The sequence below is a fragment of the Scyliorhinus torazame genome, chromosome 7, assembly GCF_047496885.1.
Source record: "Scyliorhinus torazame isolate Kashiwa2021f chromosome 7, sScyTor2.1, whole genome shotgun sequence".
Taxonomy (NCBI): Eukaryota; Metazoa; Chordata; class Chondrichthyes; order Carcharhiniformes; family Scyliorhinidae; genus Scyliorhinus; species Scyliorhinus torazame.
The window spans coordinates 312,719,451-312,734,984 of NC_092713.1; the positions used below are offsets into that span (position 1 = coordinate 312,719,451).

Below are 15,534 nucleotides of genomic sequence, written 5' to 3' on the forward strand. Positions count from 1 at the left end.
CCAAAGTACTAGAGGTTTGCAAATATTACATCCTGGCTCAAAAAACAGGGAGAAGGTTAAACCAAATTAACGACAGCCAATCAAACACTGGAAATAATAATCTCAGAAAAAATTAACAGATTATTAGCAGTCATCAAAACAACTCCTAAATTAATAAAAATACAAGAAGTGCGTGTGGAAGGTGTAGGCCAGAATCACCTTGCAATGGAATACAGGGGGCAGTCTGATGTGCACTGCCACTGACAGCTGAATTAATTTTTTAATGAAAATGTACTATGCTATTTACTAAGCACTGCTACAGCTAACCTTTTTTGTCAAACTATTAAATGCAAACATCTCTATATGAAACTATTAACAGCCAGCTGTTTGAATGTTCCAACAGTGCTTTATTAAAAGCCTGACTGCTTGACATCTCCAAGGCTGGCTCGGAGTAGAGCTGTCTATCACATGTTGTGCAAAGGCCATACCTACCTTCAAAACTAAATTAACTTTTTTTGCTGAATTACCTTTTTCTCCAGTTCTGCGGCTTTAGTTTCACTGATTTCCACTTTGGTTTTGTCAATCAAGTTGTCTGCAAAACATAAACCCATCCGAGTGTTGTTAGGCACTTCCAACCTGACACACTGTGCAGTTCCAACATTGAAACAAAACAAAGGAAAAATAAATGCTTGCCCTTGGACAATATCTTAATACTTCATTGATGAGTCTCAAAGAACAAAGAAAAGTACAGCACAGGAACAGGCCCTTCGGCCCTCCAAGCCTGCGCCGACCATGCTGCCCGACTAAACTAAAATCTTCTACACTTCCTGGGTCCGTATCCCTCCATTCCCATCCTATTCAGGTATTTGTCAAGATGCCCCTTAAACATCACTATCGTCCCTGCTTCCACCACCTCCTCCGGCAGCCAGTTCCAGGCAGCCACTGCCCTTTGTGTAAAAAAACCTTGCCTCGTATATCTCCTCTAAATCTTGCACCTCGCACCTTAAATCTATGCCCCCTAGTAATCGATCCCTCTACCCTGGGAAAAAGCCTCTGACTATCCACTCTGTCTATGCCCCTCATAATTTTGTAGACCTCTATCAAGTCGCCCCTCAACCTCAGTCGTTCCAGTGAGAACAAACAGAGTTTATTCAACCTATCCTCATAGCTAATGCCCACCATACCAGGCAACATACTGGTAAATCTCTTCTGCACCCTCTCTAAAGCCTCCACATCCTTCTGGTAGTGTGGCGACCAGAATTGAACACTATACTCCAAGTGTGGCCTAACTAAGGTTCTATACAGCTGCAACATGACTTGCCAATTCTTATACTCAATGCCCCGGCCAATGAAGGCAAGCATGCCGTATGCTTTCTTGACTACCTTCTCCACCTGTGTTGCCCCTTTCAGTGTCCTGTGAACCTGTACACCTAGATCTCTCTGACTTTCAATACTTTTGAGGATTCTACCATTCACTGTATAAGGTTCTACCATTGACTGTAAGAACTACATACAATTAGTTAACTTTGCGACGCAGCGGTAGTTATCTGAGCAAAATCAATCAGCGAAAGATGATCAGAAACTGTATTTACCTATTAAATGCTCCACGTCCAGGGTGAATTTTCTGCATTTGAAGTCAGGGTCAGATCCATTTTTCTGTAGGACTACCTGAGAGACACATTCATCTAAAAGTCTATAATACTGTGGCCTGAAAACAAAGACGACATTTTACACAATTAATTTATTTCCAGCTTCATTCTGGGAAATGATAAGTAAACCAACTTGCACAATATTTGGTTTAGTTTTGGCATTAGCTCAGTGTGGAGGTGGTGTAGAGGATTCGAGTTCAAGCACGAACCCAGATTTGAATACAAAATCTCGGCTGATGCTCCAATGCCGTGCCCGGACAGAGTGCTGTACTGTTGGAGGCGTCATCTCTCAGTGAGACATTAAACCAAAGGCCCCCTCATCCCTCTCAGTGGATGTAAAAGTTCCCATGGAACTATTCCAAGAGCAGCAAGACATTTCTTCCCAATGTCCAGCCAAACATTTACCCCTCAACCAACCCCACCAAAACAGACTACCAGGTCATTATCACAAGGCTGTTTGTGGAAGCTTGCTGTGTGTAAATTGGCTGCTCCATTTCTCATATTACAACAGTGGCTACACTTCAAAAGAACTTCATTAGTATTTTGGGACATCCAGAGATTTTGAAAAGCACTGTATAAATCTAACTTTTCCTTTTTGTGTTGACAAAAATTACACATTTTTTCTGACATGCTATAAACTTATACTTTCAAGCTACTATTCGAATCAACTATTATCTAATCATGGCTTACAGGGGAAATTAGAGATAGTATTAGAGGCAAGAAAAAGGCATGCAAATTTTCCGTGAAAAAAAAGTCCTGAGAATTGGGAGCAGTTTAGAATTCAGCAAAGAAGGACAAAGGGATTGATAAAGGAGAAAATAGAGTACGAGAGTAAGCTTGCAGGGAACATAAAAACTGGCTATGTTACCATCTGGAAATTGGGAGAGAGTGTAGTAATGCTAATTAGTGGTGTTAAATGCAGTGATGAGGAAAAGGGTCCAGTACGATCATTGCCAGTTAAACTTAGCCGTCGCAGCCTTTATCCAGAGTTAACGGGCAACATTTTAGGCAGCTTCTGGTCATCTGTATGATCTAATGTCCAGAAAATAGTCACTGCTGTCAACAGATATGCAGAATATTCTGCTTTTAAAGATTTCAGTCTGCCAGCCAGACTATTAGTAAATCAATTTTGTTTTTAAACAGACCAGATTTGATCCCTCAATTGTACATTTAGAAAAGCACAACTATTCATTTTTTAAAACTAAATTTAGCGTACCCAATTCATTTTTTCCAATTAAGGGGAAATTTAGTGTGGCCAATCCACCTACCCTGCACATCTTTTGGGTTGTGGGGCGAAACCCACCCAAACACGGGGAGAATGTGCAATCTCACGCGAAGTGGCCCAGAGCCGAGATCAAATCTGGGACCTAGGCACCGTGAGACAGCAGTGCTAACCATTGCGCCATCGTGCTGCCCAAAAGCACAACTATTCTACCGCAACAGCAGAACATGCTGGAAATGCTCAGCAAGTCAGTGGAGAGAAATAGAGTTAATGCACCCCCCGCTCTCCCATGCCAGATTCTCTGTGGTGTCAGCAGGAAAACACGCCGACGTGAAACCCACTCAGAATAACATGCAGATGTCGGGACTCATGCTTGGGGTCTTGGGGTTGCCTCCAGAGTTGGGGATAGGGACTGCCCGCAACCCTGGAATGTCACAGCAATGGGTCAGATGTCCTGGAGGAGGTCCATCTTTCAGCCTCAGAATATTTCTGGAGATCCATATTCTGGTCTCAGAGTCCCCCCAGAGATCTATCTTCAATTTCAAATGGTCCACGTTCTTTATCCAATGGTGGGTTAATGATGTTGGACACCTTTTCATTATGGCATTCAGGCACATTACACACTATCCAGGTGTGCACTGAATAAGTTGTAAAACATCTTGGTGCATAATTAATGAGATTGGAGCTGAAAGCTTTGGCATGTTTTCCTGCTCGCCACCGCAGCAGGAAACACACCATGTTCCTGACCTCAATACAGCACTCAGTTTCCAAATGGGAGCATTTGGCCCAATATTTCAGTGTGAGATGACCTTTCATCACAATGTTCTTTGACATTAATAGAGTCCAGTTTTATTCATATAGGGGCTAGTTGAATGCATATAGCTAAAGCAGCAAAATATTAAAAGTGTCTTGACTGTGGGAACCCAGTCATTTCTCATATAATGAATTAACCATTGTTCTCTGGTGTATTCAGCACTGAGAACTTATTGCTCTCTGTCTAATCAACTCATCATTTCTAGCTAGGTCTCCGCCAAGCTATAAGAAATTGCTGGCGAGAGAAAACGTATTCAGTACTTTTCCCAAGACTACGCATGCAGACTCTAAGCTAGTTTAGATAGGCATCAGTCAATCTTAAGGAATGTCCAATGTTTGATGAACAAGTTATCCTCTAAGTAACAGACATTCATTTGAACAAAGCAGGGGGGTCTCAGCTGAGAATTAGAAGCCAATGAAAGTAAATGAGGGGTTAAACTAAAGATAAGAATTCCCTTAAAAGTAGGATCTCGTGGTTGAGTTCTTTCTTCCTGAATTCTTGAATCACCTATTTGTTTGTTTGTGATTTCTTTGGTGCTTAATGCATTTGCCATGTGCTTGACTTTTTAAATGTATTATTTGGTATTTTGTTTCTAAGTTTTTATTCAGTTCTTATCCAAATGATCATCAGTGAGTAATCAGCAATAAAGTCGGATTTTTGACATCTCCCACCAACCAGACTACAGATTCTTATTCACAGGTAAAATAAGAGTCCCCACAGACAGGAAGAAAGAGCGAAGGAAGGGAAGGAAAGGACACAAACATCAACTAAAGGTGGCTCGCCTGAATCAGGGTCTGCCAAATTCCTCTGGAAAATGAGATTTGCCTGTGATATTTTCCACTCACCAGAGCCAACATTCACTCAGGTTCACCCACACAAAATAGGGACAGAAGTGAGATTAATAAAGGCAAGTAGCACCTCAGAATGTATCAGCACCTCTAGTGGGCAGGGGTAAGAGAGGAAAATAGAACGGCCCATATTCCTCCTTCAGCTTTTGGGTTTTTTTCTTGGTCAACAGCTTCTGTGATGAACAGATGCACAACAACAAACAATCAGGAGCACAATCAATTCTCAGACCCAGGCAGCTTGGCCAATTAAACCTTTGTTGCATTCTTCCTTCTATGAAGCCAATATTGAAAATTGTGGCAGTGTGAAATCAAAGAATGAGTGGTTTGCATTAAACCTGTTCACGGGATAAGTTATGTTTAATGGAAGCAATAAAAGCTGTATACACCGTTCAACAAGTTATTTTTAAAGCAGGTTGCAAGTCCTTGCTAACATTATATGTACTGCAATTTTTTGAAAAAGTAAACTTCACAAATTCCTGGGTCTACATGTACAATGGAAACTAACTATGTCGACCTGTCACACTGTAATTACACCCTCCCATCCCAAACAAGGATTACAATGTCACCACTGGTTTGTGGCTGCAATTATGTTGACTTTTTTGTTCTAAATGGGTGATATAGGAGTTTATAATGCCAGTATAAAAAGAGGACAGAATGCATAGTGTAAAAATAAAGACTTTGAATTATCCTTGTTCTCCAATTCTGCTTCAGTTGCAGCTTGCCTTGGTTCTCTGTATTCTACAGGCAAAGTTCCACTTGGGCGCAACAGAAAATTCCAGTATCCAAGATCCAAATGCTTCCAAACTGTTACTTTGTGCACTACGATTAACTGAACAGTGCTTTGCACCGTTACAGGTGGCAGCGACGTAGCGATAATGTCACTGGACTAGTAATGCCCGGGTTAATGCTCTGGGGACACGGGTTCAAATCCCACCTCAACAGCTGGTGAAGTAATTTAATAAAGCTGAAATAAAAAGCTAGTCTCAGTAACGGTGAGCATGATTGTCACAAAAAACCCATCTGGTTCACTAATGTCCTTTAGGGAAGGAAATCTGCCATCCTTACCCGGTCTTGTTCGGCGAGATGTTAGGTCAAGGTGCCGTCTTCCCACTCAAGTGGGCACAAAAGATTCCACAGCACCTTCTCGAAGAGGAGCAAGCAGGTTACCCCAGGTGTCCGTAAAAATATATTTTAATCATTGCCCCAAAAGAACTGAGGCAGAGAGGCTCGTGGACACCACTTGTTAGATGTGGTCACATCGCAGCTTCAGGAAGTGCAGTCAGAAGGGAGGCAGACAGGTAGCCAGGGAAGCCCGAGAGTGCATTATACCCAAGAACCATTTTTCTGCGTGGGAAAAGGATGTGCGTGTTGGCTCCTCTGGGGAGCGCAGCCAGAGCGAAGTTCACGGTACTGTGGGTGGCTCAGCTGTACAAGGGACAGGAATAAGAGTAGAAGAGCAATAGTGGGGAGTGCAAACAGGCATTTCTGCTACCGTAGAAGTGACTCCAGGAGGGTGTGGTGCCTCCCTGCTGCCAGGGTCAAGGTTTTCTCTGAATGGCTGCAGAGCATTGTGAAGGGGGAGAGTGAACAGCCAGAGGGCGTGGTTCCCATTGGCACCAACGACATAGGTAGAAAGAGGGATGAGATCCTGCAACAAGAGCTAAGTAGCAGGTTGTAAAGCAGGACAATGACGGTTGTAATCTCTGGATTATTCCCGGTGCCACATGCTAGTGAGTATAGGAATAGGAGGAAAGAGCTGGTCAATGTGTGGCTAAAGAGATGGTGCACGATTGATGTCTTTAGTTTCCCTTAATCGGTTTCTGGGGAAGTTGGGACCTGTACAAGTCAGACGGGTTGCACCTGACCAGAATGTGACTAATTACCCTGCGGAGGGGTTTGTTTTGTTTGGGGGTCAAAAATGACTGCAGTGAGGACTGATATCTTAGCTCTTGCCTCAATTGAGGTCATATGGGTGAAATTGTAAACCTAAAAGGAGGCAAGCTCATTGCTGGGAGTGTTCTATAGGCTTCCAAACAATCATGCACAGATAGAAGAGCAGATAGTAGATCACGGCTGGCGTCGGGGCGGAGAATCCAGTTCCCCCCCTGGAATCGGGACCGGCGCCGGTTCCCCGATTCTACGGGGCCTGAAAAGCGGTGTAGTCGGAGATTCAGAGAATAGGCCGTGTCGCACATCCCCTTACCTGGGGCCATTGTTGGAGGGCCACTCTGCCATTCCCAGCCCCCAACCGGCTGAAGTCCCGATGGCGTGGATCTAATATGGTTCTGCCGGTTGGGACACAGTCTGCAGGCGACCTGGTCGGGGGCAGGCCGATTGGAGGGAGGGGGAGCCTTATAGGCAGCCAGGGAAGTCTTGGGCGGGTGGTCTGGGTCGGGTGCGCAGCAGATCGGGGGGGGGGGGGGGGGGGGGTTTATGTTCAGGGTCCATCTCCGTGGTCCAAGTCGGCCATAGAGTACGGCGCGGCCCCTGGAGGCCGCCGCCGTGCGCTTGTGCAGCCTCCGACCCGGAAGTGCAGGGGCCCGCATCTGCAGCAAAAGATGCTAAGTTCACACCAGGTTCATGCTAGCCCCCTGCAGGGCTAGGAATGTGGCCCTTTCGCGCCAGTTTTTCCGGTGTGAAAGTCCAGTTTTTACAACGGTGTGGGAACATAGTCTCAAAAACAGAGAATCCAGCCCAAGGTTTCTGAACTGGGGAAGGCCGATTTTAATAGGATAAGACAGGATCTGATGAAAATGGAATGGGAGCAGCTATTTGGAGGAAGATTCACATCAGAACAGTGAGATGTTCTGATGGGCAGAACAGAGGCAAATGGAATTTAACCCCTGAAAAGTGAGGTGCTCCATTCTGGGAGGACTAACAAGGCAAGGGAATATACAATTAATGGTACGATGCTGGGAAGCACAGAGGACCAGAGGGATCTTAGGATGCATGGCCAAAGATCCCTGAAGGCAGCAGGACAGGGAGAGAAGGTGGTTGAAAGGAATATGGGATATTTGCCTTTATTAGCAGAATACAAAAACAGGGAGGTTATGATGGAACTACAGTTAGGAGTACCGTGTGCAGTTCTGGTCACCAGAATATAGGAAGGATATCTTTCAACTTGAAAAAGATGCATTTCAGCTATGAAGAGAAAATGAAATGAAATGAAAAAATGAAAATCGCTTATTGTCACAAGTAGGCTTCAAATGAAGTTACTGTGAAAAGCCCCTAGTCACCACATTCCGGCGCCTGTTCGGGGAGGCTGGTACGGGAATTGAACCGTGCTGCTGGCCTGCCTTGGTCTGCTTTCAAAGCCAGCGATTTAGCCCAGTGTGCTAAACCAGAAGCTGGATAGACTGGGATTGTTTTCCCTGGAGCAGGGAAAGCTGAGGGAGGACCTCATTGAGGTGTAAAAACCTCTGAGGGACATCAGTAGAGTAGATAGGTGAGGGATCAATAACCAGAAACGTAGATTTAAGGTGAGGGGCAGGAGATTGAGAGAGGATCTGAGGAAAAATGTTTTCACCCGAAGGGTGGTGGGAGACAGGAACTCAGTGCCTGGAAGGGTGGTAGAGGTGGGAACCCTCACAACATTTAAGAAGCATTTAGATGAGCATACATGGCTATGGACCAAGTGCTGAAAATGGGATTTAGAGTAGATAGGTGTTTGCTGGCCAGCACAGACATGATGGGCCGAAGGGCTATTTCTGTGCTGTAAAACTCTATGATGTATTATGTGGCCACTCCAGGTCACACTGCTGTTTATAGGAGTTTCTGAATGCAAGTAGATTACGTGTTCCCCACTTCCCACAGTACAACAGTAACTACACTGTAAAGTGCTTTGGGACATCCTGTGGTCATGGAGGCTGCTACATAAATATATTTTTTCTTCTTGAAATCTTCTGTTCCTTTCTCCCTCAGGTGTTAAGCTTATTCTTAAATGTACCTGCTCCAATTGCCTGAACTACTTCTTGCAATAGCAAGTTCCACATTCTTACCACACCAAGCGCACACATTTCTCCTGAATGCTCGAATGGAATTATTGGTGGTTCCCTTATATTTATGATGCTTATATTCACATCTACAACAAGTGAAACACTCTCTCTGATTCTAACGATTGGGCCACCCTTCACTTTCCGAGAGAAAACGGTCCCAGCTTGTTCAGTTTTTCCTGATAGTGCTAATCACTTTTCTGTGAACATCCTAATGAATTAAAAAAAAATTTTTTTGCACCTTCTGTGATGACTCCAGTACAGCCACGTATACAATTGAGCCACCTTCCTAATCAAATAATCTCTTGAGAGGGGGGGGGGGGGGGGAAAAAAAGTCAGCCTAATTTAAGAATTGCTCTGGCACATTCCCCAAGGAAATCAAGCAGCGCGTCAGGCAGAGCCACAAATCCTTGTACTCCCAATGAACCCACAAGTTGCCCCCTATGACATCAACTAGTTCCAGAAATCAACTGTATGCATAAAAACACTTTGCAAATGACAGAGGCCGCAGGCATACTGAGGAGATGAGATGCAATTTAATGCAACGAAATGGGAGGTGGTGCATTTTGGAAGGAAGGATGAGAAAATCAATGTTAACTAAATGGTACCATCCTAAAAGAGATGCAGGAATAAAGAGAACTGGGCTCACATACGAAAATATTTAAAGGTGGCAGGACGGCACGGTAGCACAGTGGTTAGTACAGTTGCTTCGCAGCGCCAGGGTCCCAGGTTAGATTCCCGGCTTGGGTCACTGTCTGTGCGGAGTCTGCACGTTCTCCCCGTGTCTGCGTGGGTTTCCTCCGGGTGCTCCGGTTTCCTCCCACAGGTCCCGAAAGACGTGGTGTTAGGTGAATTGGACATTCTGAATTCTCCCCCTGTGTACCCGAACAGGCGCCGGAGTGTGGCGACGAGGGGATTTTCACAGAAACTTCATTGTAGTGTTAATGTAAGCCTACTTTGTGACAATAATAAAGATTACTATAAAAAATTAACAAGGCTGCTAAAGAGGCATATGTGGCCTTGGGCTTTATAAATAGAGAAGAGTATGAAAGCAAGGAAATTACGTGAAACATTTCTGGTTATGCCTCAGCTGGGGAACTATTATGGGCATCACACCAGAGGAAGGATGTGGAGACCTTGGGAGTGTATACAAAGATTCAGCCGAATGTTAGCAGGTGCGAGAGATTTCAGTTAGATGAAGAGAGTAGTTTACGGTTGTTCTCCTTTGAGCTGCGAAGAGCAAGGGGAGATTTAATCAAAGTGCATAAAACAATGAGAGGTCTTGATAGGGTAAAGAAAGAGTAATTATTTCAAATGGCAGAATGAGTTGGGGAAGTGGGTAGATGGGTGGCAGATGAAGTTCAATGTGGAGAAGGGTAAGGTGATGCGTTATGATAGGAAGAACATGGACAGGCAATACAAAATGGAATCATAGAATCCCTCTAGCACAAGAGACAATTTGGCCCATCGAGTCTGCACCAACCCTTCGAAAGAGCCCCCTACGTAGGCCCAATTCCCCTAATCCCTGTAACCCCACCTAATCTTTGAACACTTAGGAGCATTTTAAAGAACAAAGAACAGTACAGCACAGGAACAGGCCCTTCGGTCCTCCAAGCCAGCTGCCGTCTAAACTAAAATCTTCTACACTTGCGGGGTCTGTATCCCTCTATTCCCATCCTATTCATGTATTGTCAAGATGCCCCTTAAACATCACTATCGTCCCTGCTTCCACCACCTCCTCCGGCAGCGAGTTCCAGGCACCCACTACCCTCTGTGTAAAAAAACGTGCCTCGTACATCTCCTCTAAACCTTGCAGCTCGCACCTTAAACTTATGCCCCCTAGTAATTGACCCCTCTACCCTGGGAAAAAGTCTCTGACTATCCACTCGGTCTATGCCTCTCATAATTTTGTAGACCTCTATCAGGTCGCTCCTCAACCCCTTTTGTTCCAGTGAGAACAAACCAAGTGTATTCAACCTATCCTCATAGCTAATGGCCTCCATACCAGGCAACAGCCTGGTAAATCTCTTCTGCACCCTCTCTAAAGCCTCCACATCCTTCTGGTAGTGTGGCGACCAGAATTGAACACTATACTCCAAGTGTGGCCTAACTAAGGTTCTATACAGCTGCAACATGATGTGCCAATTCTTATACTCAATGCCCCGGCCAATGAAGGCAAGCATGCCGTATGCCTTCTTGACTACTTTCTCCACCTGTGTTGCCCCTTTCAGTGACCTGTGGACCTGTACACCTAGATCTCTCTGACTGTCAATACTCTGGAGGGTTCTACCATTCACTGGATATTCCCTACCTGTATTAGACCTGCCAAAATGCATTACCTCACATTTGTCCAGATTAAACCCCATCTGCCATCTCGCCGCCCAAGTCTCCAAACAATCTAAATCCTGCTGTATTTTAGCGTGGCCAATCCACTTAACCTGCACATCTTTGGACTGTGTGAGGAAACCGGCACACCCAGAGGAAACCCACGCAGACACGGGAGTAAAATTCTTAAAAGGATGCAGGATCAGAGGGACCTGGATGTATATGTGCAAAGATCATTGAACGTGACAGGACAGGTGGAGAGAGCAGTTAAGAAAGCAGATAGCATCCTGGGCTTTATTAGTAGCGTATAAGGTTCTGTTGAACTTACACAAGACACTAGCTGTAATAGTGTGCGCAGTTCTGGGTGCCACACTATAGGAAGGATGTGTACGAATTGGAGAGACTGCAGAAGAGGTTTATAAGAATGGTTCCAGGGTTGAGAAACTTCAATTGTGAAGATATATTGTAGAGGTTCAAACTATTCTCGTTGGAGAGCTGGCCAAGGGGAGATTTGATAGAGATGTTCAAAATCATGAGGGACTGGATCAAGTACATAGGGAGGGGGAAACTGTTCCCACTCATAAAAAGATCAAGAACAAGAGAGCATATATTGAAAGTGATTTGCAAAAGCAGCAAATGGTATGTGAGAAAAAACTTCTTGACACAAGCAGTGCTTCGGTCTGGAATGCACTGCCGACAAGCGTGGTGAGGCAGCTTCAATTGATGCATTCAAGAGGGCATTCCATGATTATCTGAGTAGAAACAATGTGCAGGGGTATGGGGAAAAGACAGGGGAATGGCACTAAGTTGTGATGCTCCGTTGGAGAGCTGGTGCAGACATGATGGGCCGAATGGCCTCCTTCTACACTGTGACAATTGTGATTCCGTGAAGTGTTGACAAACAGGAGGCACAGGATTAAGGTAATTTGCAAACTTACCACAGGGAGATTTTTTTTTTTTTACACAATAGAAACATAGAAAATAGGAGGCGGCCATTCAGCCCTTTGAGCCTGCTCCGCCATTCATTATCATGGCTGATCATTCAACTCAATAGCCTAATCCCACTTTCCCCCCCATTTCCTTTGATCTCCTTTGCACTAAGTGCTATATCTAACTGCTTCTTGAAAACATACAATGTTTTGGCCTCACCACTTCCTGTGGTAACAAATTCCACAGGCTCACCACACTCTGGGTGAAGAAATTCCTCCTCATCTCGATCCTAAATGGTCTACCCCATATCCTCAGACTGTGACCCTGGTTCTGGACACCCCCACCATCAGGAACATCCTTCCTGCATATTCCTGTCCAGTCCTGTTAGAATTTAATAGGTTTCTATGAGATTCCCCCCGCAATCTTATGAACTCCAGTGAATACAATCCGAACTGACTCAATCTCTCCTCGTACGTCAGTCCCACCATCCCAGGAATCAGTCTGGTAAACATACACTGCACTTCTTCCATAGCAAGAACATCCTTCCTCAGATAAGGAGACCAAAACTGCCCACAATACTCCAGGTGTGGTCTCACCAAGGACCTGTATAATTGCAGCAACACATCCCTGCTCCTGTACTCGAATCCTCTCACAATGGAGGCCAGCATACCATTTGCCTTCTTTCCCCCTGCTGTACCTGCATGCTTACATTCAGTGACTGATGTACGAGGACACCCAGGTCTCGTTGCACATTCCCCTGTCCTAATTTATGGCTATTCAGGTAATAGTCTGACTTCATGTTTTTGCTCCCAAAGTGGATAACCTCGCATTAATCCAAATTACACTGCATCTGCCTCTCATTTGCCCACTCGCTCAACTTGTCCAAATCACACTGAAGGATCTCTGCATCCTCCTCACAGCTCATCCTCCCACCCAGCTGGATGACATCTGCAAGGAGTGCTGTGATCTGTAGCGCAGTGACTTAAAGAGTGTGAGAATCTGATTTTTTAATAACTTTCAAAAAGGGGATCGGATGTACAGTTGAAAGAGAAAAACCTGCATGGCATTGGGCAAACAATTCAGGAATGGGGCAAAGTGCAGAGCTGGGATGGTACATTGGGCCAAATGGCCTCCTTTTTCTGTGCTGTAGATTCCATGGCTCTATAGACAGCAAAGCCATGGTCTCCTGAAGGCAGTTTCAGTAAGCTTTGCCAATCAAAATAATTGTTCCCAAGTCCAAGTCTCAACCCACCTCCGACTTCAGTACATGGAAAATGTGCTCTCAGGATGGCTGACAAAAGGCCTGCAGCGATCATTATATTTGGAAATGAAATTTAAGCAGTTAAAAAATGAAGGACCTCAAAGAGACAACAGCCAGAACATAACATTCATTGTGTATGCGTGATCGAAGGTTGCTGAGCACTGAATCCAGCTTCCTGCTCTTATGCCTCAATTCAAGGTTGTCACAGGTCAGGGATTTGGCCGGAGCTGCTCTGTAAACAGGACGCTGACGGATTGGCCGGAGCTGCTCTGTAAACAGGACGCTGATGGATGATTCAGAAAGGAAATCAGTTTTCCACACTCAGCTCAATTTTACTTTAACTATCTTCCCCTGTTTAAGGGAACAATCGTTTCCTGGCAGTAATTCCTCTGCATTATTAAAGCCAAAGGATTGTATATTTTGAAATGATGATACAAAGCAGCTCCTGCAGTGACCCGTCCTTTCCAAGCCCTCTAACGGCACGTAGTGCGGCACTCAGATATAATGCTGTTTTTCCCAGCTAATATTCACCCCCCCAATCAGCATGTCGGAAAAAAGCAGCCATTATTTAATTGCTGCTTGTGGAAAATGCTTTACAATCAAAGTACTTCTGATATGCAGCCACAGCTGTAATGTAGGAAATGCAGCAGCCCATGTGCATACTTCAACACCAACAGCGACGAGATTATGGACAGCCAAGCTCTTTATTGATGCTGTTTGAAGGATAAATATTGACCAGAGAGAATACCACTGATCTTAGAAATAGCTGCCATGGGGTCCTTTATGCCCACTTACAAGGACAATCAGGGTTCCCAGTGATGCCTCGCCTGAAGGACAGCAACTGCAGTGGCGCAGCACTCCCTCAATACTGCAGAGGTGTCAGTTTATTATACTATTAAATTACTCCTGATCACCAGGCAAACAGACAAAAAGTCAATCAGCAGGAAACCAGTGAGTCTACAGACTGCTGCACTCAACAATGTGGTAACTGACCAACATAACGCCAACACTCCCGACCTTCTGGTAGCCCGGTAACAATGTAGTGACTACGTGGAGATTGAATTAAATTGGTTCGACAACAGCATCCCTAAGCTAAATTGAATGCCTGCTAGCACTCAGGATTTAGGCTTATAAGGTTACACATTTTGCCAGTATTACTGGGAATGGATCACATTTTAGGAGAGAGGTGGGAGCGAAGGGGGGGGGGGGGGGGGGGAAATGAAATCAACAGAAAGCAATAGCATGTGGAGTAAAATCCACATCAATAAATGTTCAACCTTCCTGGACTGAAAAAGGATTTGCCTTTTAATAGTTTTTATTTAAAAAAATAAAAGGTCATGTTAAACTCATTCTGCTCGACTGTTGCAGCTGCTTTGGGACTGGAAGGGTTAAAGGCTGGATTCCGTCTCTGGTCGAGCAGAACATGTCCTCTATTTCACCTCCACCAAATCGTTTTTCCCCAGCAGCAGTCTTAATATGAAGAATCAACTTTACACAAATATTTATCTAACGGGCGTCGCTAAACAAATCCTCAGCAATTCAGAGAGTAATGAACAGTTGAAAGAATGAGAAAATCCTGCTGCAGCCTTGAGACAGACAAAGGAGGGAGGGGCACGAAGCAGGGCACACTGCGACTGCAGTATGTGCAGCACACAGACACAGAACAAATCTCTGCCATTACCAATTCATTCGATGCAAGATGCGTGTGCTCAAGATTTTATTTGCAAAAATTCACATTGGTACGTTTATAGAAATAAATGTTTTTTTTTTTTAAATCACAATATATTCCAGGATAAGTCACTCGCTGCATTTTCCCCATTTTCATCAGCCTCAATTTTGGGTCTGACTGCTGACCGTCTGGTGTGATGGTGGTGAGGGATGAAAATAGCTTTAATCGAACTGTCTCGCAATTTAATTTATTAGAGAGAGGCTCACAAGTAAGCCTTTGCTCAATAATCCCCGAAAAAGCTTTCTCGCAAATTGAAGCTGCCAGGTTTCTCCTTGGGTGGGTGGGGGGAAAGAAGAGAGAGAAGAGAGCTGCGTTATAATATTGGTGCCAGTACTGCAGAATGCTGCAAAATGGAGTTTGTGAAGGAGACATGAAGGAAAATGAATCACTGAACACAAAGGAGCTTGCATGTTTTTTTAAAAAACATCACCAAAACAGGACTTTTCTCGGACAAAATTCCCAGAAAAGGTTGGGGAAGAAACAAAGGAAGGGTTTCAAGCATTTTTTGCGTTAAAACATTTCTCGGAACTATTTTTAAGCTTTATAAAAACTGATTGTGGTTTGGCAAGGCAGCTGCATTCATTGTTACGACCATCTGTCCAGAATTAGAGACGTGCACTTTGGTTCGATTCAGAAACATAAACAACATCGTGTAACGGACTGCCGTCTCTTACAGCATATGTGGAAATTGCAAAACACGCAACAGAACATTTTGAAATGTAAAACAGTGAGAAAAATAAAGAAAAATAAAGATTTCCTTGTGCTGTTTTTTTAAACAGGGACAA

The 15,534-nt window shown here is 44.4% G+C and overlaps 1 protein-coding gene across 3 annotated transcripts in view; it reads right to left on the reverse strand.

Moving 5' to 3' along the window:
- Positions 1-15,534, reverse strand: part of LOC140427204 (protein diaphanous homolog 1-like) — a 464,569-nt gene that overhangs the window by 257,654 nt on the left and 191,381 nt on the right. For all 3 annotated transcript variants that reach the window (XM_072512804.1, XM_072512803.1, XM_072512805.1), the window contains 2 exons: positions 1,572-1,687; positions 507-571 (listed from right to left, as the gene is read on the reverse strand). In XM_072512804.1, coding sequence (XP_072368905.1) covers positions 507-571; positions 1,572-1,687 — 181 coding nt within the window. The remainder of the gene's footprint in view (positions 1-506; positions 572-1,571; positions 1,688-15,534) is intronic.